General features: G+C 41.8%; 2 protein-coding genes and 1 non-coding gene across 6 annotated transcripts in view; all 3 read left to right on the top strand.

Annotated features, from left to right (window-relative positions):
* The window catches only part of LOC106603214 (Kv channel-interacting protein 1), a 37,399-nt gene extending 22,450 nt beyond the window's left edge, over positions 1-14,949 (top strand). For all 3 annotated transcript variants that reach the window (XM_014196567.2, XM_014196569.2, XM_014196568.2), the window contains exons 2-8: positions 10,958-11,082; positions 11,842-11,911; positions 12,030-12,100; positions 12,244-12,351; positions 12,440-12,544; positions 12,712-12,774; positions 13,001-14,949. In XM_014196567.2, the coding sequence (XP_014052042.1) occupies positions 10,958-11,082; positions 11,842-11,911; positions 12,030-12,100; positions 12,244-12,351; positions 12,440-12,544; positions 12,712-12,774; positions 13,001-13,048 (590 nt within the window). In that variant the 3' untranslated portion in view covers positions 13,049-14,949. The remainder of the gene's footprint in view (positions 1-10,957; positions 11,083-11,841; positions 11,912-12,029; positions 12,101-12,243; positions 12,352-12,439; positions 12,545-12,711; positions 12,775-13,000) is intronic.
* A 4,372-nt stretch (positions 14,950-19,321) lies between these two features.
* On the top strand, positions 19,322-23,855 carry LOC106603211 (nucleophosmin). 2 transcript variants are annotated; one of them, XM_014196564.2, is made up of 11 exons: positions 19,322-19,498; positions 20,727-20,806; positions 20,913-21,032; positions 21,138-21,231; positions 21,448-21,554; positions 21,829-21,875; positions 21,956-22,007; positions 22,094-22,174; positions 22,385-22,531; positions 22,704-22,778; positions 23,035-23,855. In XM_014196564.2, exons 1-11 carry the CDS (start codon positions 19,450-19,452, stop codon positions 23,083-23,085), a joined length of 903 nt encoding a protein of 300 aa, XP_014052039.1. In that variant the 5' UTR covers positions 19,322-19,449; the 3' UTR covers positions 23,086-23,855. The 2 variants fall into 2 exon arrangements, with proteins under 2 accessions (XP_014052039.1, XP_045572913.1); XM_045716957.1 differs by having other exon boundaries at positions 23,009-23,855.
* On the top strand, positions 22,890-22,960 carry LOC123742590 (small nucleolar RNA SNORD61). The gene has a single exon (XR_006769744.1). It is a non-coding gene; the product is annotated as a small nucleolar RNA SNORD61 (small nucleolar RNA).
* Positions 23,856-25,324: the final 1,469 nt, after the last annotated feature.

The raw sequence follows: 25,324 nt of genomic DNA, 5'->3' as shown, positions 1-25,324 counted from the left end.
AGCAGAGTGAGAACGTGCGTATGTGTTTTGCATGTGCATTGGCACTCAGCTCACATCTCATACCTCTTCCTGTCCGTATGCTTGAAAGGCTGTTGTCATGGAGACTGCAGGGTTGTGGGGGTATAAGAGGGGAATGTGAACAATACTCTGTGGTGCCTCATGGGTGGATTATGAAGTGATGGTACTATGATATGGAGTATACACTCCAGGGACTACTGCAATGAGTCACACTGTGTGATATTACATGAGGTGCACCACCAGAATCATGTTAGGCATGGCTTTCTACAAATACCTCACATGTAGTGGGAGGTTGTATACTGGAGTGATATGGATATTTTGCCCAGACTTATTCTCAGTGATGAAATTCTCTAAATTGTTTGTTTTCTTGTTTTAAAATGGGGCAGATGTTTAAAATGTTTTTATATTAATGGTAGATGTTAACAGAATGCAAATATACTGCATGTTCTTTTTAAATGAAAAACCCATTTGGCAACCTTAAAAATGTTAATACCAATATGAGTTATGGCTTGGGGGGAGGGGGGCAATTCTGTATTCATACATCATCGCATTGACAATCAGTTAGGAGGATTGATCTCCTTGATTACAATCCTGCCATTAATTAAGGCTGACGTTAGTTATAATCATGTGACCTTGCATCCCACAGATTAAATGCATTGATATATGCAGCAGCAGACAGCTGTTGGATTCATCTCCAAAATCACTTGGCAACTCTTGGGAAATAATTTGAGCATCACTAACACATACAATCCCCTTCAGCGGTTTGTGAAAGAAAAATGTCCTTCAAACAGCTTGTTTTTCTTCTGCAGAGGAGAGATGGCGTGTGTTTTTCTCCTGGAGAGGAGAGACGGCGTGTGTTTTTCTCCTGGAGAGGAGAGACGGCGTGTGTTTTTCTCCTGGAGAGGAGAGACGGCGTGTGTTTTTCTCCTGGAGAGGAGAGACGGCGTGTGTTTTTCTCCTGGAGAGGAGAGATGGAGCGATGAATAGATGGAGTGTGTGACGCAGAGGTTCTGACAGCAGTGTCAGATAAAGAGACATTCCACCTTGGGGATCTAAAACTACTAAACTCAGTACCTCCTCCTTCACCACTCTCTAAACAGCCATGTCAGAACAGGTGCTGATGAATATTCATTGGATGAGAAACCATTAACTAATGAAGTACTAACCTCAGAGACTGTCTCTGACTGTCTGATTTGCCCACTGGCCTCCGTCCCGTCTGGGCCTGGCTGTGACTCATGGGAGATGTCTCCTAATTGTGACTGACTGCTTAAAAACCTATTTCCACAGAGGATGTATTTGGTCCTGATCACCATGGGACTGAGTCACAGGAATTGTTGTCTTTCAGATAATTGGGTTTGTTTTGCAGTGATATGTGGTATTGAAGCTCTGTCCGAAGGCTGTTGTGCATAAGTAATCAGACTGTAGTTGTGGCAGTATTCTGGCTGTGTATTATAAAAGTATTGAGGCCGTTAGTATTGAGAGGCCTGGTTTCTCTTTGTATCCAGGCTGAGCAGAATGAGGGTATGTCCCTCAACATCGTGCTGGGTTTGGTTTCATGGGGTTCTCTTTCTTTTACTCCAATTTAAATGAGGTATGTGTCTAAATCTTCCACCCGCTTTTCCTCCCTCTCCCTGTCCCCTCCAGACATAATCTGGATTCCTTTATTCTTCTCTGCCTCCATGTTTGTTTGTGTCCTCTTCTCTCTCACTCTCTTTTACTTTCTCTCACTCTCTTCTCCTTTTCTCTTCATCACTTCAGCCTGCTTCCTTTTCACACATTCACTCTATTCTACCACCCACTATCTCCTACCCGCTTTTCATCCTCTATATCATTCCCACCTTATCGATCTACCCCTCTTTCCCTAGCTCTTTGTTGAGGGAGGACTCTATAGCAGCGATGAGCAACTTTGATGGGTGTGTGGGCCACAAAAAATCTGAACTCATCATGAGGGGCTGCAGTGGCTTGGGGGTTTGTGACGGATATCCATACCCACACATGCAATCATAGCCTGCTCTAGCCTTTTGGGGGAACGAAGTGAAAAAAAAAGTTTTTTTTTAGTTAATCTCCTGAAATTCTACACATTTTGCCATGGGGTAGAGAGAAATGTTTCCAGTTTTTTATATATCAGTCAGTAATTCGACCATGATTACTACACGTTTAGATAGCTGGCTAGACTAACTTACTAATAATAAAAAAAACATTTAGCTGACAAGGGCTAATTGAGTGACTGTCAGTGACTGACATAACAAGAGAAAAACTGTAATTAACTGTTATTCAGGTTTTCTCTGTGCTCTTCTTCATGATTACTGGTATAGTGTGTGTGTGTGTGTGTGTGTGTGTGTGTGTGTGTGTGTGTGTGTGTGTGTGTGTGTGTGTGTGTGTGTGTGTGTGTGTGTGTGTGTGTGTGTGTGTGTGTGTGTGTGTGTGTGTGTGCTACATGTACAGTACCAGTCCAAAGTTTGGACACACCTACTCATTCAAGGGTTTTGCTTTATTTTTACTATTCTCTACATTGTAGAATAATAGTGAAGACATCAGAACTATGAAATAACACATATGGAATCAAATAGTAACCAAAAAAGTGTAAAACATCAAAATATATTTAATATTTGAGATTCTTCAAAGTAGCCACCCTTTGTCTTGATTACAGCTTTGCACACTCTTGGCATTCTCTCAACCAGCTTCACCTGGAATGCTTTTCCAACAATCTTGAAGGAGTTCCACGTATGTTGAGCACTTGTTGGCTGCTTTTCCGTCCAACTCAACCCAAACCATCTCAATTGGGTTGAGGTCGGGTGATTGTGGAGGCCAGGTCATCTGATGCAGCACTCCATCAATCTCCTTCTTGGTCAACTAGCCCTTACACAGCCTATAGGTGTGTTGGTTCATTGTCCTGTTGAAAAACAATTGATAGTCCCACTAAATGCAAACCAGATGGGATGGCGTATCGCTGCAGAATGCTGTGGTAGCCATGCTGGTTAAGTGTGCCTTGAATTCTCAATAAATTACTGACAGTGTCACCAGCAAAGCACCCCCACACCATCACACCTCCTCCATGCTTCACGTTCGGAACCACACATGCAGAGATCATCCGTTCATCTACTCTGAACCTCACAAAGACACGGTGGTTGGAACCAAAAATCTAAATTTTGGACTCATCAGACCAAAGGACAGATTTCCACCAGTCTAGTGTCCTTTGTTCATGTTTCTTGGCCCAAGCCAGTCTCTTCTTCTTATTGGTGTCCTTTAGTAGTGGTTTCTTTACAGCAATTCGACCAGTTCTCTGCTGCCAATGACTGGAAGGAATTGCAAAAATCACTGAAGCTGGAGTCATATCTCCCTCTCTCTTTAAGCATCAGCTGTCAGAGCAACTTACCGATCACTGTACCTGTACACAGCCAATCTGTAAATAGCACACCCAACTACCTCATCCCCATGTTATTACTTACACTCTTGCTCTTTTGCACCTCAGTATCTCTACTTGCACATCATCATCTGCACATCTATCACTCCAGTGCTAATGCTAAATTGTAATTATTTTGCATCTATGGCCTATTTATTGTCTACCTCCCCACATTTGCACACACTGTACATAGATTTTTCCACAAAAAATTATATTGTGTTATTGACTGTACCTTTGTTCATGTAACTCTGTTGTTGTTTTGTCGCACTGCTTTGCTTTATCTTGGCCAGGTCGCAGTTGTAAATGAGAACTTGTTCTCAACTTGCCTACCTGATTAAATAAAGGTGAAATAAACATAAACGAAGGTCTGATTCACACAGTCTCCTCTGAACAGTTGATGTTAAACTCTGTGAAGCATTTATTTGGGCTGCAATTTCTGAGGCTGGTAACTCTAATGAACTTATCCTCTGCAGCAGAGGTAACTCTGGGTCTTCCATTCCTGTGGCGGTCCTCATGAGAGCCAGTTTCATCATAGGGCTTGATGGTTTTTGCAACTGCACTTGAAGAAACTTTCAAAGTTCTTGAAATTTTCCGGGATTGACTGACCTTCATGTCTTAAAGTAATGATGGACTGTCGTTTCTCTTTGCTTGTTTGAACTGTTGTTGACATAATATGGACTTGGTCTTTTACCAAATAGGGCTATGTTCTATATACCACCCCCTACCTTGTCACAACACAACTGACTGGCTCAAATGCATTAAGAAGGAAAGAAATTCCACAAATTAACTTTTAACAAGTCTGAGCGGACCAAGTAATTTGGTGTCACTCTAAAGCGGAAAGGTGGAATAAACGAGTCAGGAGTAGGTTCTCTTGATTCAACACAGTTCTCTATTGAGAGATTTCTGACAATACAAAACACTCCAACACAATCAATGAGAATCTCCCAAGGAACAACATACATCTTCTTCTTTAGATGACACAGGAACCCAAGACGATTAACTTTAAACTATAACAACAATCACAGATTTGTCACCATCTTAATGGATCTTCTTGGATAGCTCCCCTCTCTTGGTAGCCATTCTACACAGATAAACTATCTTCCCCCTCCCTGCTGGTTCCATCCTCTCTCTTATAGGAGAAAGAGAATATGTCATTGGTACTGTCAGCTGTGTTTAATTGCCTCTGGTTACCTTGTAACCACACATGCCTTGTTGGGCTACTATCCGTGAGCCCAGCCTGCCCTCTGGTGGTCCTTCCACACAAGGCACATCTGTTAATTGAAATACATTCCAGGTGACTAACTCATGAAGCTGGTTTAGAGAATGCCAATAGTGTGCAAAGCTGTAATCAAGGTTAAGGGTGGCTACTAAGAATCTCAAATATAAAATATATTTTGATTTGTTTAACACTTTTTTGGTTACAACATGATTCCATATGTGTTATTTCATAGTTTTGATGTCTTCAATATTATTCTACAATTTAGAAAATAGTAAAAAGAAAGAAAAACCATGGAATGAGTAGGTGTGTCCAAACTTTCGACTGGTGCTGTATGTGAGTAGTTATCTGCAGAAAGGGCTTTCTGAGATGAATGTATGTTGCACAGTTTTATGGTATGTTGCACAGTTTTTATTTGACGACCATAAACACACAGAACAACAAGCCACCACATACGCATTCACTGAAGCTCTCCTTACCAATATTTGTTTATGTGGGTGGAGGGTTGTAAATGCGCTTGGCTGATTTATATGTTTATTTTTCATTTTTATTTAACCTTTATTTAACTAGGCATGTGCATCTTTTTTTATTTATTTATTCAATTAGTGCCTGTGTTCAAACCATGTTACACGTCTGTCTGCCTCCATGACAACAAGAAATGTCTAAAACGCCAGACATTGCGACACTGATTGAGGGAGACATTGGTGAGAGGGATTGAAGGATTGAGAAAGTGTATCGACCAAGAGGTCAAGTGGAAATGAAAACAACTGGAGTAGTTGAATAACAAATATTGGAAGAGAGGTGGACCAGGATAGGGGAGAAGATTTTGCAGTCTAAGAATTTGCCCATTTCACAGTAATCACAGTAAATTAACTTCACATAGTGAGTGTGTGACAAAGATATATCTCGTAGTTAGTGAGGAATGAGTGTCTTTGTGAGAGTCTGTGGGTGAGTGTGTGAAGTCTGTCTCCTGTAGAAGAGCCGTCCAGCCTGTATGTTTCGTCATCTCATCATCTATAATCCAGATGATCATAAACCTGGAGGCTGTCCTCTTCATCTGCATGATCAGTGTTGGTACTGATACCTGATCTGAATTGACTGACATCATCATTCAAATCAGTTCAAGGATGGAATCAAATGAAACCATGTCCACCTGATACAGTAATGAGCAGAGGACCTAACCCTCGAATAACCAAAACACCATTTGTGAAGTTGATCAAATGTAAGGATTGCGTGGAGGATCCAAAACAAAGAACACAATTCAATATAAGCTGTACTGCACAAAGGGATTCAACTGATAAAGAAAAACCTATCCAGCAAGGGTGTTCGGGATGGTGGTGATTACACAGTGTGTTAAGGGACCTATTGCCATGGAGATGCCAGCAGGAGCTAGGCACTCAGGATCAGCTGATTCAGCTGTAAGGGGATTGAAGCTTTGGGCAGATTCTGTTGGAATGATGTATTATACCAATGAGGTACAGACAGACAAGAACACTCAATGTGATGTAGTAAGATCTGTGAAGTGTGGCTCATTAGGAGTTACAGGTGGGATTTGATCAGTACATCAGTCAGTCAGTCTTTTCAATCTTAATGATGGGGTGCTCAGTGTCTTCCTCTGTGAATTAAAATGTCAAAAATGTCAAATGTAATTACCACCTTCCACTTCCTCTGCAACAGTCCCTTCTTCATTTGAATGTCCCTCCCTTGCACCCTTTCTCAAAGTCTCAGTGATGCTGGCACAGTTACTGCTGGACCTGCAGGGTAGGGTAGGGTGTGTGTACGTGCGTGTGAGGTTTTGAATATTTTCCAGGTATTTTACAAATGTTCCATCCCAAGGATAAATCACTTTTCTCCCAGGTAACCCAGTGTTTCCCGCCAAAACCGGAAGCGTCATGTAAAAGCATTATAAAGTATATATATAGGCCTATGTCTGGATTTGATTGGAGATTTGATCAAAATTCATGCCTGATGCTAACTGAGCCTGATGAGACCTACATTAAATACATTTAATGAGCCCAAGCTCAAAAAAGCCCAAAAGATTGGGGGCTTTTGATATATGATATAGGCTACTTATCAGGAATCAAGTTAAGACCCAAATGCAGACTGTGTGAAGTATCAGTGTTTATTGTAGCCACAGGGACAGGCAAACGACAGGTCAAGGCAGGCAGGGGTCGATAATCCAGAGCAGAGGCCAAGGTACAGGATGGGAGGCGGGCTCAGGGTCAGAGACAGGCAGTAGTCAGGCGGGCGAGTACAGGGTCAGGACAGGCAAAGGTCAAAAACCAGGAGGACGAGAAAGAGAGACTAGAACAGGAGCTGAGACAAACCGCTGGTAGGCTTGAACAAACAAGTCGAACTGGCAACAGACAGACAGAAAACACAGGTAATAATACACAGGGGATAATGGGGAAGATAGGCAACACCTGGAGGTTGGTAGAGACAAGCACAAGGACAGGTGAAACAGATCAGGGCGTGACACTACTCCACATTACGCACGACAGAAAAACATTAAAAGCCCACAGATGTAGCTAGCTATATGCTCTCTTGGGTAAAGAAATTAAACTAGCTCCAGTAGGCTAATATTTTTGACTGTATTACTGTACTGCATTGTATTATACTGCATTATATGGACTGGAATTATGCACATCTTCAAACCATGATAAAGTCGATACAGAACATACGATTCTGGTGCAGCACATGCGGCCTACAATGTTACAAGTATAGGCTAGCAAATTAGAATGTTGAAATATAATAGGGCCTATTTGTATAATTAGTAGGCTGATGCATATACACACACCTTTCATAATATTTCCCCTAATGTTATTAGCGTTCCTCTTGCTCTCACTATTGTTGCGTCTTTCCTTCTTCGCTTTCAACAGTTACTTTAAGTTTAGTTGTCCTTGTCTCAATCATTCTCATGACATCGTTGAATAACATAGGACTAGAATTAGATTCAGAAGGCTTTCACTTCTCTTCACGAGGATCGAACGGTTATGGGTCTGAATAAATAACTGCTATAGCTGCTGCCATCGTGCGTTCGCTCTTCTTTCAAACTACCCGTGAGTTCTGTTGGCTGCTGTATTTACCATTCAGGCAAACAAAAGCTTGCGTCTCTCTTCAAATAGTCTATTGGTATAAGAAATGCTAAAAAAATGATGTCCAGCAAGCTATTCTAGTCTAGCTTTTCCTGCATGGGACTTCAAGATCTAAGGAGCGTTTTTTAAGGAGTGAGGTCAGCGGAGCACAGGTGCGTGCGTATTGCGCAAGAAACAGAGGATATAAGTTAGAAGCTTATTATGCAAAACCCATAATTAATTAGCTAAATGTACAGTAAGGCTAATACTGCATTGAATGTATTACCTGAAAGAGGTAGGCTAGGACATCTATACAGTACCTGTATTCAGACCCCTTGACTTTTTCCACATTTTGTTATTTTACAGCCTTATTCTAAAATGGATTCAATTGTTTTTTTCCCTCATCAATCTAAACACAATACCCCATAAAGACAAAGCAAAAACAGGTTTTTAGAAATGTTGGTTAATTTAAAAATATCACATTTACATAAGTATTCAGACCCTTTACTCAGGACTTTGTTTGAAGCACCTTTGGAAGCGATAACAGCCTAGAGTCTTCTTGGGTATGACGCTACAAGCTTGGCACACCTGAATTTGGGGAGTTTCTCCCATTCTTTTCTGCAGATCCTCTCAAGCTCTGTCAGGTTGTATAGGGAGCGTTGATGCACAGCTATTTTCAGCTCTCCAGGGATGTTTGATCGAGTTCAAGTCTGGGCTCTGGTTGGGCCACTCAGGGACATTCAGAGACTTGTCCCGAAGCAACTCCTGCATTGTCTTGGCTGTGTGCTTAGGGTCGTTGTCCTGTTGGAAGGTGAAACTTCAGCCCAGACTGAGGTCCTGAGCACTCTGGAGCAGGTTTTCATGAAGTATCTCTCTGTACTTTGCTCCGTTCATCTTTGCCTCGATCCTGACTAGTCTCCCAGTCCCTGCCGTGGAAAAACATCCCCACAGCATGATGCTGCGACCACCATACTTGACCATAGGGATGGTGCCAGGTTTCCTGACGCTTGACATTCAGGCCAAACAATCAAGCGGGCTGTCATGTGCCTTTTACTGAGGAGTGGCTTCCGTCTGGCCACTCTACCATAAAGGCCTGATTGGTGGAGTGCTGCAGAGATGGTTGCCCTTCTGGAAGGTTCTCCCATCTCCACAGAGGAACTCTGGAGCTCTGTCAGAGAGGCCATCGGGTTCTTGATCACCTCCCTGACCAAGGCCCTTCTCCTCTGGTTGCTCAGTTTGGCTGGCCGGTGTGCCTTTCCAAATCATGTCCAATCAATTGAATTCACCACAGGTGGACTCCAATCAAGTTGTAGAAACATCTCAATGATGATCAATGGAAACAGGATGCAACTGAGCTTAATTTTGAGTCTCATAGCAAAGGGTCTGAATATTTATGTAAATAAGGTGGGGGTTTTCATTACATTTGCAAAGAAAAAAAGTTTTTTAAACAGTTTTCTCTTTGTCATTATGGGGTATTGTCTGTAGATTGCTGATGTTTTTTTTTATTAAGGCTGTAACGTAACAAAATGTGGAAAAAGTCAACGGGTCTGAATACTTTCCGAAGGGACTTAATATAGGGCTATACATCAATCTAGAACAGGATTATCTATTTTGGGGTTCATGAGAGAGACACAGACTGGGAGAGAGTCCTTGAGCGTGCCCTGATTTAAAGCAATGATATTCGATTGATAGGCTGTTTTTAACTCTGCAGCTGCAATTAAAAAATATATATCTTTACAATGAGAAAATAAGGTGACTCCTGAAAGCCAAATGGAGATGGATAAATTTGACACTCATTCAGTCTTTATATTACTGTAGCACAGACAATGCTGCAGCAAATGTAGGCCTACCTGACACAATAAAAAAAGTTACTATGATGAGATAGATGATAGGTCTACATGCATTGTGAACTGCGTTCCATACTGAGATGGGCTGTCTGTCCCCACCCTGAGCATTGATGATTCATCATGCAGTGGCCGTAGAGAAAGCCACATTTAGGCATTACATATCATTTAATAGTTCCAATTCACGCCATGCTGTTCATATAAATAATTTATTATTATTTACCTGTTTCTCACGGGTATTTATCCTGATAAAAGGGAGTGGTTTTGGGTGGTAAATCCTGGTAAATTCTGCTCATAGATTATGCATGTATGAACTACACTATGACACATCCAGCACAAAGCGTGTGTGTGTGTGGGTGTGCGTGTGTGTGTGTGTGTGTGTGTGTGTGTGTGTGTGTGTGTGTGTGTGTGTGTGTGTGTGTGTGTGTGTGTGTGTGTGTGTGTGTGTGTGTGTGTGTGTGTGTGTGTGTCTGCCTGCGTGTGTGCCTGCGTGTGTGTGCCTGCGTATGTGTGTGTGTGCCTGCGTGTGTGCCTTCGTGTGTCTGCTTGCATGTGTGATGGGGTGATGATCGACTCCATTCATGATATGCAAGAGTCTGTGTTTTGAAATAGCGACGTGTATTTGTGTGTTTTAGTTCTGAGAGGAGCACATCTGTGCATGTTTCCTAGTCTCCTCCAGTGGGCCAGAGGCTGTCCCTCCCCCTCCCCCGCCCCCTCCTGAGAGGACGCCAGCTCATCACATCATTACCCAACATTCATCTCTCTCTGGCACCCAAAGCACAAAGTTAACATCCGTAAAGTTCCCCAAGTCCATAATGGGGAGACAAATGTCATACCTCTAATCCTCCCTCCCTCCCACCTCTTCCTCCATACAGTCTCCTCTCTTCTGAAACCTTCTCCCCTGCCTCATTTCTGTATTCTTCCTCTCCCCAACATCATACTCCCCTTTTCCTCCTCTCATATTTAACTCCTCTTCCGTTTGTTTAACTTGCCATGCCTCATCCTCCTCCATTACACCTCTCTCTCTCCACTCTCACAATCTTCTCTAGAATTGTTCTGTAGGCTTCTCTTAACTTTCCATATGTTTCGCTGTCTGCCTCTCTCACCACCTATATAAAGACTCGAGACGGGGTAACTTTAAAGCTTATTCTTTCTGGCAACATTGATATGATGTACAGTGAAACAAACTGTGATGTCTGTGATGTTTAAATGATGATGCATCTGTGACATTTCACACTGGTTTCTTTACATAAACACACAATTAATATCTATCTCCCTCCCTCACTCACTCGCTCCCTCCCTCACATACTCCCTCATTCCATCCCTCCCTCACATACTCCCTAATTCCCTCCCTCCCTCACATACTCCCTCATTTCCTCCCTCCTGCCCTCTCTCTCTCTAGACAAGATCGATGATGAGTTGGAGATGACCATGGTGTGTCACAGGCCAGAGGGTCTGGAGCAGTTGGAGGCCCAGACCAACTTCACCAAGAGAGAGCTACAGATCCTCTACCGAGGCTTCAAGAATGTACGCACCTCATCCTCCCTTCCACTGTCTGTCTATCTTCATCTTCTTTTCCTCTCTCTTTCTCCCCGTCTTTCCTCCGCTATCGCTCTCCCCGTCTTTCCTCCGCTATCGCTCTCCCTATCTCTCTCCCCGTCTTTCCTCCGCTATTTCTCTCCCTGTCTTTCCTCCGCTATCTCTCTCCCTGTCTTTCCTCCGCTGTCTCTCTCCCTGTCTTTCCTCCGCTGTCTCTCTCCCTGTCTTTCCTCCGCTGTCTCTCTCCCTGTTTTTCCTCCACTCTCTCTCCCTGCCACTCTTAAGTATACATTCCTGCCTATGTTGCCTCTCTTCTTTACAAGTGTTAATGTCAAAGCACTCTTATCTCTTACTCTGATAAGTAAATGCATTCAGCCTCATGCCTTCATCACTTCATATGCTGCTAATCAGTTTGTACAGGCCTGCAGCTAGAGGAACTAAGCCTGTCATACACCATAACAACAATTAAATGCTGCGTTACCCATATACACCCAATGGGAAAAAATATGTAAACATATATTCTCTACACACAAACATGCTCAAACACCCACCGACACATTGACACACCCCCACATACAAGTTATATACAAATTGCTAGTTAATTAGCTGTTAGATTTGATTGACATGTTAACTCTGTAACCAAGGGGGGTGCCATTTGAGTGTAAATGATTGGTTGATCTGGCCGCTCACCAGAAGAAGCTGCATTATTTCATTGTTTGAAGTAATGTTTTCACATGGTTTCCACAGGAGTGCCCGAGTGGAGTGGTGAATGAAGAAACATTTAAACACATCTATGCCCAGTTCTTCCCCCACGGAGGTACAGTAAACCAGACACCTCTCATTTAGATACATAACATGCCCTTTCTTGTTTGCGACTCATTTACAAGCAGTCTGGGATAAAACAAATCTCATGCCTGTATCTGGTTGTGTTGCAGATGCCAGCACTTACGCTCATTATCTCTTCAATGCGTTTGACACGACAAGCAATGGATCCATCAAATTTGAAGTACCAACCACACACCACCACCATCACTCAGAGAACGCTTTAAATAAAACATGTCTTCATCTTATTTGTACTAGTGTTATCACTCAGTCCGAACTCAGTATTTTTTCACTTTAATCTCTCTCCCTATGTGGTGACTCACTCAGGAGTTTGTAATGGGACTGTCTACTCTGCTGCGGGGCACTCTGAGAGACAAGCTGGAGTGGACCTTTCATCTGTATGACATCAACAATGATGGCTACATCAACAGAGAGGTCTGTGTGTTTATTTACATGTCAGTTATATTGAAAGACTTACATATGACGTACTTATTAATACAGTGTTTGTATTTCTGTGTTACAGGAGATGACTGAGATTGTGAGGGCCATTTACGACATGATGGGGAAATATACCTACCCTGCACTCAAGGGAGATGTCCCTAAGCAGCATGTGGATGCTTTTTTCCAGGTGACTTTACCCAGCATCATACAGTACAATGTAATACCAAAACAGATGCTTACTGCAGAAGGTTATGAAACCCTTAGGTGTGCGCAACAGTATAGACCACATAATAACAATTTCATACATATTGAAAAAATTATGTACAATTCTCTTACCTCTTCCCTCCCCCACAGAAAATGGATAAAAACAAAAATGGAGTTGTGACTTTAGAGGAATTCATTGTCGCATGCCAGGAGGTATGTATAGTACAGGCATATGTTTCTACATTCGATATTGCTGTCGGTATCTATGTGAGATGCTATCTCTATTTCATGATATGCTTTGAGTTCCTTCATTGCCACCCTATGGCTTACATAAGAGAACCCTCCTCTGTCTGGCTTAGTGTGAAATGGGGACATCCTGTGGTAAAACAAACGCTTTGCAACATTCTGTCTTACCGTCTTTCTCCTCTTCTCTCCTCAGGATGAAATGATGATGAGATCCATGCAGCTCTTCGAAAATGTGATGTAAAAAAGGGAGCTGGTGGAAGGAAGGAGAGAGACCGTAAAAAAAAAAAAAGAGAATTCTGTGTGTGTGCTTCAGTCCGTGCGTTCCTGTGCGTACTTCTGCGCACGCGTGTTTGTTTATTTATCTGTGTGTGTCTGTCAGAGTGGATGAATGTGTATGTATGTCGATCTCTCTCATCCTCTCATCTAACTTGTCAGCGTCCATGTGTTTGCCAAATAATGTTTCTGCCTGGCTCCATGCTGTTGTATGGATCAGATGAAGCCAGAACCGCCCAAATGACCAGCTGAGAGCAACAAGCTCTCACAGTCTCACTGCAGAATTAGACATTCATCCATGTTCTCAAAACGTCAATTTTCAAAGTGTTTTTGTAGCTCATGCTGCTCTGTATCGTTCCATTTCTCCAAACATCAAATTTAGAAGTTAAGGGTTAAGTTTAGACACTCATTCTGAATGGTTAAGGTAAGGCTTAAGGTTTGGGATAGGGTTCAAATTAAAAAATGTAAAACCAATATCCACGACTGTGATCAAACACACCACCTTCTGATCCAGAGTCACAGGATTACCCAAGCCTACTTGATGGTAATAGCGCTCCCTGTTGCTCCTAGCGGACAGTTTTGAAGGCATTTCCTAACGTCCTCACGTCAAATTTCGACGTCAATCTTGAACGACCTGGCTGCTGAGAGACCCCTGGAATTGATTGTCATATTGCTGAGCCCGGGAGCATGCAGATGAATTATCTGGATAATGCTTTCTGCCTTTTTATGTGACATGAAGGTTTGTAAATCAGATGATCATACAACACAGACTGAAGTGTGAAACAGCTGAGAAAACTCAAACCTATACGCTGCTCCCCGCTTAATATGTGGAAACCCTACCTCCGGAAACTACACTGGGCTACTTTGGGTTCTTTTGACTTTGTTCTTTTTGCCAAAATAGATGCATGCTTGACCCAGAGGGATCCCTCCCTCCCTACCATAGAAATAGAATCGTGATTCTACTCTGTGTGCCCAACCGACCATCCATGTGCTTGACCAGGACAGGGACCTTTAATAACCTCTTGACCTCTGTATTTAACTCATGCGTCCAGTGAATGATTTATGGACCAATATGATCTACTTATCTACTTATTTATTAACGTGTTTATGCTGTAAAATATGAGGTTGTCCCGAATGTATTATTTGTTGGTTTTAAGTGTCATATGTCGTGTCTGTTTTACTACTGTCGTGGTGACCTCCGTACCTCTGTGTTGGCTTTGCTGTCGCTCTCCCGTCTATTCCTGTAGTTGTCTGTCTGTCCCTGACGGATGCCTGTTATAATGTGTGCTTACAAATACATCCAATAGACTTGGTTTATGACTATGATGATACATAATCTTGTATGTTGGCTGGATCTAACTAATGATGTGAAATGACCATCTGCGTAATGCAATATGACTGGAGTGACTTATCTGTTGAAGTGTGCATTTACAGTATATATGTGTCTAAACCCATTGAGGAAAACAGAAATGTGAACTAAGTATTATTATGGAGTGAGGGAATGTGTCAGTAAAACAAAGGTATGGAGAGACACTGAGACACAGTAGTTAGCTAAAACAAAAAGATATATATATATATATCACAGAACAAAGCCACCACTCTTCTAATGTCGAAAAATTATTATTTTTCTTCAAGGAATTACTCATTTGTGTTGACTTTGTCAGTTCCTCCTCAGTGTGCAAGATGGTAAATATATTGAATTAGTTTAGCTCCAGGTTTCAAACGGGAAAAACAATATGAATACAAAATGTAAGCAACAGGTGCACCTCATACAAAATCTCAGACTGGGAAAGATTTAGATGGGAGAGTTTCAGCTTTCATGTTATGTTGTACAGTGCAAATGCTATCAATAAAATGTTTTTGAGAATATGTTGTGTTCTCTCTCTCTCTGTGTGTGTGTGTGTGTGTGTGTGTGTGTGTGTGTGTGTGGGGAGAGAAAGGGGGATCTGTGAATCAAAGAAAATATTAAGATAATCAATGATAATAAATACGCCTCTTTCCGTCAAAAGCTATGATGAAAGGACTAGACCAATAAAAATCTTCCCGCATTCTAGAAAGAAGATGTGGTTGGAACTACCTTCGAGTTCCAGGAGTGCCTTAAGGAGGTTGACATAGGAAGAATCAGGGCTGTCCAGCACTTCTCTTATGTGGAGGCAGTGCAAATAATTAAAGGAGTGAGTGGAAATTAGGAAGAAATGGCAATGGATGCCCCGCAGCCTGCAGAAAATCTTATTCATCAGAAATACTGATAGTGAAGAAAGTAGATTTATTAGAATAGTTTCTGTAAGTGTGTCTACCACGATCCGTGCGTATATTCAACATAACTCACAAACAAAACTATGATCTGTGAATATAATCAAATATTACACAAATTAAACCATAATATGTAATATTCACGATTAATCACAAATGAATCCATGATCTGTAAATATGTTCAACATAGCTCATAAATAAAGCTACTATTTGAACAAATCTATAACGATTTGTGAGCAAATTATTAGAAATCCCTAACATTTACAACTGTGGAATGTGCATTTGAGCATTCAAAAAGTGCTTGTGGATCTGTATTTTACTCTTACATAATTTTTTGACAAATTTTCCGTCTGTTGATGTATTACTATCTACAAATCTGTGTTCAAATGAGAGTCAGCTATCTCCATTCATTGGGATAATCTTTGTGTCATTCTCATTAAGTAATTTCTTGGGAGAACACTTTCTAGCTAGATAAACAACAACTTCATCAAATGTGAGTATACGGACGATTATTGATTTTTAGTTTCATTTAATAGGGGTATATAGGTGTAGGGTTAGTTGGTGCAATTTTTTACTTTTCCCCTTCCTTTTGTTTATCACAAAATGTAACGTGATTGACCACACACTAGCGCACAGTAGGTGGTGGCATGCACAAAGTGTGAGAAAGCCAAGATACCAAAGAAGAATTTGAGTATAACATGTATTTATTCAAAAAATGATGTTAAAATGTTCAATAAATTACTTTCATATGAATGTTAAATTCGATCATTGGCGCATGCAACACAGAGTGTGTGCTTTCGACATGAGCCCACTAGCCTAGTCTGATTCATCAGGCTGTAATACACAATTAATTGGTATATACAGGCTGAACCATTTGTGGTGTAAATGCTCCTTAGAAGCATGAATAAAATAAAATGTAAACTTGCTCTACTGGTTGTCTGTGCTGTTTGTCCTTCTGCTGCTCGAAATTTTTGACTAAATATCCACAGAGTAGGGTTAATAACCTGCCTATTCAGTATATTGGTTTGTACTTCCATTTTTTATTTAATAACAGCCCGAACGGCAAACAGACCGAACGGCAAACAGCCCGGACAGCAAACAGCCCGAACGAACGACGAACACTTCCAGCTGACTGAGGAAATGTGCTTCTGTCGACTTCTTACATTCGGCTATTGTTTACATATTGTCCATCACGTGCAATGTCAAGACATTGAAAATACAAGCGACAGAACCTGTGGATACCCTATCTACACGTAGTACCGCCAAAAAGGACGAACAGCATGTACAACTGGTAAAGTAACCTCATATCATTTTATTAAACATTCTGAATTTTAGAGAATATTGCAGATTTTTTTTTACAGCGACTTCTTTCAGACTGATATCATGGAGTAACCATGGTAACAGTGTGACGTTTAGGCAACCCACTAGCCAAGCTAACTAACTGGCAAACGTTGGACACTACTGAAAGCTAGCAGGTGATCTCGTCAACTGTTTAGACAAAGAACCAAAGATAAACAAATTAGTTAGTTGTTAATGTAGAACTGCTCAGTTTTAAAATCCTGAAGTGGTGATCTGCCTAGCCAGCTAATGAAAAATGTTGCAAATCATATTTTTCAATATGTAATTTGTTTGCAGGGCGAAGCACTCTTTCCCGACTAGTGTGGAGGAAAGAAATTGGTGTGTTATCTGATTTTAAAAAGTTAGAAATTCAGCTAGCTATTTTCTGTTCCATTTAGGCTTGCTTGCAAGCAATGCCTGGTTTTCAAACCATGCAACAGCTTGTTAGCCACTCCCAATGCTTTGGGGCTGTGCTTTGTCTCTTGAGTGTTCTGACTTCTGAGAAATGGTTTACCATTTTATTGTCGCTAGAACTCACTACTGTCAATTTGGGGTGAAGTAGCTAGCTAGCTAACCAACAACAACAGGAATGCCACACTCAGCCTTCAAAGTTCCTTTTTAAAATATTTTTTTTATTTAACCTTTATTTAACTAGGCAAGTCAGTTAAGAACAAAGCCTTTAGCAGCACTGCAGTCAAGTAAACAAACTCACAAATTGCTTCCTTATGTCTAAAATAGCTGGACAACCCATCATTGTTACATTGACTACTATGTCAGACAACAAAGACTATAACTATTATTACAGACAAAACTAAATACTACAGCTAGTGTGCCATTATTGATTGCACACCCCCTGTTAACCTACAACCAAGCTTACCTTGTTATAGGCTGAGCTGGGGCTAAGTGCTAGCAACCTCTGGACCTGAAGATCGTCCCTCCGTGAAGACTCATACATTGTTGGATACTTTTCTTTTATTTTGCATTTGTATAATTGTTTCTTCCTAAGTCAGAGAACAATTAGGGGCTGGTGTGTAGGAGCCATTTTGGCCTGTTTATGAGTTGTATGTATATGTTGTATTTCAAGGGTTATTTTGACCTGTTTTGTACACTAGAGGAAAGGGTTATCACAATTCACAACATATGTTGGGGTCACTGGTCTCATGTGTGTATATAGGTAGCACAGGTGACCAGGAAGAGTTATCACAGGCGAGGAGAGCACATACAGTTGTTACTGTATCACATATATAGCTTATAGAACACTTCTCTCTGCACCTTTTGTATAGGAATATGTGTTTTGGAGCTATTTATATACGCAATAAATGGGAACTTCACCCCAAAAGAGTAACGTTAGGAAAGCTGTTTGTGGACGCATTATGGACCGCTCTCCTATGCCAGTGGCAGTTCATAGGGAATCGCCACTACAACACCTAATATCATGACTCAAAGTGGATAAGAAAGGTTTGCTGAAAGAGTTTCTCTTGCGAAGCAAAGACCTTTGAGCAGATTGTTGTATTGTACTCTAGGGTTTTTTTCTGGACCACACTATTGTTTTACAGCTTCAGCGACCTGTGTCTGCCTTAAATTATGCAGAATCTTAAAGGGTGGCTGAACTTCCGGATTTGCCCTTGTTTTAGATTTGGTTCATTAAGAAACACTCGCGGCCATGAGTGAATTCAAAAGTGAATTCATTTCAGGGTGTAGTTTGACGTGGGTGTTCGCAGTTGGAAAGAGTTAGACAAATTATTTGGCCAATTAGCTTCAGCTGTGCATCACGTGACACAAAGTATATCCCAATGAATGGAATGGAGAATTTTTTTTATTCTGTAAAGCACAGAATTGTTTTTATTTAGTTAACCATTATTTTACCAGGTAAGTTGACTGAGAACACGTTCTCATTTACAGCAACAAGCTGGGGAATAGTTACAGGGGAGAGGAGGGGGGGATGAATGAACCAATTGTAAACTGGGGATGATTAGGGGACCATGATGGTATGGGGCCAGATTGGGAATTTAGCCAGGACACTGGGGTTGACACCCCTACTCTTACAATTAGTGCAATGGGATCTTTAGTGACCACAGAGAGTCGGGACACCTGTTTAACATCCAATCCAAAAGTCTGCACCCTACACAGGGCAATGTCCCCAATCATAGCCCTGGGGCATTGGGATATTTTTTAAGACTAGAGGAAAGGGTGCCCTCCAACAACACTTCCAGGAGCATTTGGTCTCCCATCCAGGGACCAACCAGGACCAAACCTGCTTAGCTTCGGAAGCAAGCCATTTGCTCACACTGTTCGGCATTAGTTCAAATTGTAGTTTTATTTATGAGCTATGTTGAATATATTTACAGATCATGGATTTATGTGACTTATGGTGAATTTTTGTATTTATTTAACTAGGCAAGTCAGTTAAGAACAAATTCTTATAAAAAATGACTGCCAAACTCTAACCTGGACGACGCTGGGCCAATTTGTTCGCCGCCCCATGGGCCTCCAAATCACGACCAGTTGTGATACAGCCTGGAATCGAACCAGGGTCTGTAGTGACCTCTAGCACTGATACATCCATATTTCCCCGTGTTCTTTTTTCTGCGTTGAAGTTCCCCAGTTTTTCACCCCACATAGTAGGTGGCAGCATGCACCTCTGTGTGTTTGCGGAATGCCATAATACAATAGAAGAAGAAAGAAGGCGTGGCGATTGAGCCCGGGTCTTGTGTCTGCGTAGTGAGAGGGCCTGTCAGTTTTTCATGATCTTCGAAGTGCCCTGTCTCAGCAAAGAAAATGAACGGTCTGGACGAGGAACAAATGGGACCACAGACCTTTCTCTATGGTGAGATACTCTATTTGAACTAACAATAGTTTTTCGGGAGAACTTTATTTTAATGAACATATCAGTAAGCTAGCTACTGTATCGAGAAAAAAAAATGCTGTTCATCAGACACAAGCAACACGAGGTACAGCAAGCTAATAGTAGCACAATTAGGAAACTTTACCAGTAACGTTAGTTGTAGCTCCAATGGGGGACATATCGGACTTTCATCAACGTATGGTCTAAATACCATTGCATTACACTATTTGGTAATGGAACTTGCTTACCCAGTTATCAACTCTGTAGTTTATCCACGAGATCTCAACTTAGCTAACGTTAGCCAGCTAGCCGATAGTTAGCACATGTGAGCTAATTTTAGTTGGCTAGCCATCCTAGCTAGCTAGTCAAGCATCTTGAGACCAAATTTGTTGAGTTATGTTTTGAGGGTCTTGGTGTCCCGGTTGATTTGTATGTTTTGTGTTAACGTTAACTGGGCCAGACTTATTTGTGACGGACATTAGCTTCTCACTGGCTAGGTACCCCTCCATGCGTATCAAATTTCTCAACACGTGCTTTATTTAAAGATGGCGCACAAGGCCCTCTAGATAATGTCCATGCAGCGCGAAACGAATTTGTGAACATTGGCCAAATTTCTATTGTTGGCTAAAGTTATGTTTATAATTATTCCACTTTATGGAGGTAGTATTTGAAGTGCAATGATCATGGCACGCATTGTCAATGATTTGGGGGTAACCGTTCCAGATTGAAATTGATTGGACAAACATTTTTTTAAATAAAACGTGGCACATGTCTTTGTAAATTGTGTAGTTAAGCGACCCAAAAAATTGTTGCTTAATGGCCTGTCTACCTACCTAGTTGGCTAGCTAGTTTCATTGACATGGTGAGGGTGCACGTGCGCATTCAACCACGTGGGTTGGTGGCCCACGTTTGCCTCACCTCAGTCTACCTTTTAAGGATATGTCCAGGGTAGACGACCTTATTCCACCAGGACCGATTTGGGTGCAGGCTTTTTCTCCAGCCAAAGAAGAAATAAAACGGATTTAATAAAATATTAGTGTTCTATTGAGTCTTTTTGTATCAGCTATTTAACTGTCTTAAACAAGGCCTGAAACCACACTATGGCATCCCACATGTTGCACACCCCAACGTTGGATCCCTTTGCTGATAGCACTGCATCATTTTCTCTTACATAATTTACCCTTTTTTAATTTACTATTTTTCTCAACAGGTTGCGAGTTGAAATCTGGGAAGGATGTTGTCTTCAACCCAGAAGAGGATGACTTTGAGCACCAGCTAGACTTAAGGATGGTGAGTGTTACAGCTGTCTTTCTGCAGAATAAAATATACATCTGTTTTTCCTCATAGGAATGAGAAACAATTTCTAAACTTGGTGTCTCTTGTCGATTGCTCTTAGTTGTGTGTGGACCTCAGCACCAAGGATGAGCTGCACATCGTGGAGGTGGAAGGACAGGACACGGAGGGTCAGAAGGTTAAAGCTGTGCTGGCTTCGCTCAAACCCTCCACCCTGCCAAGTGTGAGTAGTCAAACCTAGAGTATCATCAATACTGCTGTGCCATCCCTGAGTGAGGGATTGTGGTTGTATGGCCTGTGTAGTGTTCATGTTAATTGTGTCTTGCAGGTGTGTCTTGGTGGGTTCGCAATCACACCCCCAGCAGTTTTCCGTCTCAAGGCTGGTTCCGGGCCAATCCACATCAGTGGCCAGCATCTTGTCAGTGAGTATGACTTTGTTATAGGTGTTGTTCCCATGGTTGTTCCCATGGTTTCTTTGGTGCTGCCATGGCATCCGTTGTCGAAGATGATATTTGTTGAGCTGATTTACTGACGCATTTTCAACACTGCTTACCAAAAGACTGAGACTGAAGATGACTATTCCCTTGTATGGCGAATGTAGCCTATCTACTCAAAGTTAACTGAAACTATTCCACCAGTGATGGGAGGAGACCAGTCTTTTGACGAGGATGAAGATGATGAGGAGGAAGAAGAGGTACAAACGTCCAAAAAAAGGCCTGCATCAGCACCGGCTCTTAAATCTCAGGTTAGTCCCGACTACTGGCCTTAAAGCCAACACACTGGCTGGAAATCACTTGTCAGTGTAAATATCTCCTGCGTTACTGTTGCGTTGGCCTCTAGTCAAAGATGATATTTGTTGAGCTGATGATCCACTGAAGCATTTTCAACACTGCTTACCAAAAGACTGAGACTGATGTCGGCCACTCCCATTTCTTAGAATGTTCCCAGTCTTTGCTCTTGCTACACACATCCTCACCTCCATGCACCTAACCATGTCCTTCCCTTTCTCCCCTTCACAGAAAAAGATGAAGATGGACGTTGGCGACGAGGATGATGACGATGAGGAGTAAGTCTGTTTGACTAAAGCGCCTGCTCCTCGCTGAGGTTTTATAAAGAGTTGAGTTGTAACATGTGACTCCTCTTTAGGGATGATGATGACGAGGATGAAGAGAGTGAGGCTGAAGAATCTCCTGTTAAGGTGAGTGTATTTTATTTAAGCCTATGCTCATTCTGCCCTCGAGAAAGCATAGAAAATGTCACAAGAAACCTTGCTGTTTTTATCAGGCTAAGAAGACTCCGTCCAAACCTCAGACTCCTGCCCACAATGGAAAGGGCTCGAAAGCCAACACACCAGCCGGAAAACAGGTTAGTCCTCTTACACATGTTTTGCCCTACTATAACATGGCATCTAGTCGAAGATGATATTTGTTGAGCTGATGATCTACTGATGCGTTTTCAACACTGCTTACCAAAAGACTGAGACTAAAGATGGCCACTTCTGTTTCTGAGAGCATTATTGTAGTGCTGCATGTTAGTCATGTTACATGTCTTTAACAATTTGTCTGGTTTTCACAGGCAAAGACCCCTGACAACAAGGGCAAGGGTGGACAAACTCCTAAAAATGGACAGACCCCCAAAGTAACTGCCAAAACTCCCCAGACCCCCAAACCAGGTCTCAACATCTCTGAGCTCAAGGCCAAGATGATGGTGACTGTGGAGAAGGTTGGTGTCTGTTGGATTATAAAACACTTCATGTGTATGATATAATCTGGAAATACACAGGCCTTCTAACATTGATTAGCTGATCTTATCTGATGTATGCTAAAGAACTGTTAACCGAAAGACTAGGGACACTTCTGAATATCTAGACTAATGTAATGTCTTGCTATTTCAGGGAGGGAAGTTGCCTAAACTCCAGCCCAAGTTTGAGAGCTTTGTGAAGAACAGCTTCAAAGTCACAGAAACCAAGGTATGTTAATGCTGCTCTGGGACATCATGTTTGTGAAGAACACAGTTTAAATTGAATGTTTGGGAAATGAATGACCGTAGTGCTGTCAGGGAATCGAAACACCACTAAAGAGCAATGAAGACTATTTTGGTTTTGATCAGCAATGAGGAAAATCACCAATACCTCTAAGAAGTTCTGAGCTCTCATCAATGACATGTTTTCTGACAGTTACAGTTATGATTATGCTTCAGTAAATATTCCCCCCAATCTTTTTCAGACCATAGAGGAACTGTGGAAGTGGAGACAAACTGTTGAAGACAGCAAATAACTTTTTTCTTAAACTTTTTTTTAAATTTGATTACTTCAGCCATTTCATCAATCCCCTGCCTGCCTACTCTGCCCTCTCTTGGCCCTTCCCATGTTTGAATCAATGCCTTGTGCTGTTACTCTAAACTGCTGCAGCATTTCATGTCCAGTGCCCAGCTAGTGTGGAGCTAATAAGACTTGAGCCCATCACCCCTGGCCCTTCCAGCATCACCCTCTCCCAGAGGATGGGATGGGTGGTACTATTCCAACTTTCATGTGGACGGACCTGGGGAAACCCATTTTGAACTTTGCATTTTGTAAATGTGTAAATTAAACCCTTTTTACTGTGTTGTACGTGGCATTCTGAAGTCCGGTCAGTTTGTCAGAACTGTCCCTCTGGCATTTTGGAAGATATCTGTTCATGTTTGTTTCATTTTGAATTATTTAAATGATGGGTAAAGTGAAATGACAAGTGGTCTCTTCCATAAGCTGTTGAGTTTGTCGACGCTTGTCCTTCCCGTCCAGATGGTAGGCTCTTTAAGGTCTGAGACATTAACTTTTGGCCAAGCGTTGTATTGAACGGTTTTGAGAAATTCTCAATAGTTTATATTTTTTGCAGTAAGGGTAGAGTGAAGCAGCTAGTTCCCTGTTGACATGAATGTCATTTGAAAGTAAAAATATTCTATTAAACATGCATGTCATTTCTGTTTTAATTGTTATACATGAAGTATATGAGCAGTTCTCCATCCACAGAAATATTCTGATCCACAATTAAAGTGCTGGGGAAGATTGGCTTTTGGCTTTGTTATTGATGGTTGACTAGATAGAATTTCAGTGTGAAGCCTTTGATGAAATCCTCTAAATGAGCCTCTGCAGGACATTTAATCTCGTAATATAGGCGCAGAAGTATGAACTACAATATTACATAAAACATGCATTTCTGAAGGAATTTTGAGGATAAACTATTGGCCTACTCTGATAAATAGGCCCGAACATGAAATAAACCTAGATGTCTGGCAGACATCTGCTTTGCGTTTGGCACACCACCGTGAACTGAGACGGCACTGTTACTCCTTCCTTGGGCAGACCTGTCCATTGTTGACAATTCGATAACGCTACGATGCAGAGAACTGCACTGTTAAGGGCTTGTAGTGAGCATTTCGCGGTAAGGTCTACACTTGTTTGGCGCATGTGACGATTGAAGTTTGCTTTGATTCACAGAAATGCAATCTGTATATTTTCACGTCTCGGGCTGCGCTCTGTTGATATACCTGGCTCCTACCAGGTGACATGAAACGGTGAGTGTCCATACCTTGCCCTCTCGCTGACTACTGGTGTCCACTAGGCTCTCTTGTTCTTGCTATATACATGTTTTCTCATCTTGAGGTTCACTTAAGAAAAGTTACTATAAAATTGAGTGGGTTGACTTTCATCTTAAATTAGCCATTAACAACCCCCCTCCCCCTACTGACAGGTAATGGAAGCTTGTGTGCAGCAGAGAGGGGAAATTGAAGACGAGCATGACCCTATTGGAGCATTTCTAACCTATTGATCTATCGTAACGGGGTCGATGTGTTATGCTATCCAACTGTTAAATGTTTTATCAACATTTACACAAAATGTCTGGGACATAATTTCATGGAATGACACCTTAAAGTATGGTTTTAGCCCTGTTCAAAGTATCTGACAGGGAGACCCATTCTCCACTGCCTCACTCTGACAAATACAAGACACCAGCCAGTAACCCAACTACCACTATGCATCTTCTGTATTGCTTTGGTCCCAAATAAGGTTGACAGACTCATTCAATAGGTTTGGAATGTCACACAATCTCATTCCCCTATGAGTCACTATAGACTGGCCAGCAGAGGGGGCTGGTGTATAAGTAAGCCCTTTGATGACAGCCTTGGTTGTGTTGCATCCCTGAGGGGTGATCTCATCTCATCCTCCCCCCCAGATCTGGAGCAGGTCCAGGAGGTCAGAAGACTTCCTGTATCAATTATCCTGAGCAGAGAGGCTTTATTAATGGCTGCTCTCCCTAATGGCCTCTCAGACTATCAGGAAGAGGGTTCGTCCTCTTGCACCATCACGTCTGCTCAGCTCTAGTGTGTATGAGTATGAATAGGCCTATCTAAATAGCTATTGGGGATTCTGCAGCTTTATATGGGGATGCTGAGATATCTTTTGTGATGTCCCATTTTTCACCACATTCATAATGGACACAGCACTGAGACCTATCAATCTCCCCCCAGGTCAGCTGA

The sequence above is a fragment of the Salmo salar genome, chromosome ssa04, assembly GCF_905237065.1.
Source record: "Salmo salar chromosome ssa04, Ssal_v3.1, whole genome shotgun sequence".
Taxonomy (NCBI): domain Eukaryota; kingdom Metazoa; phylum Chordata; class Actinopteri; order Salmoniformes; family Salmonidae; genus Salmo; species Salmo salar.
The sequence above is the reverse complement of the archived record's forward strand: the minus strand, read 5'-3'. Positions and strand labels throughout refer to the sequence as shown.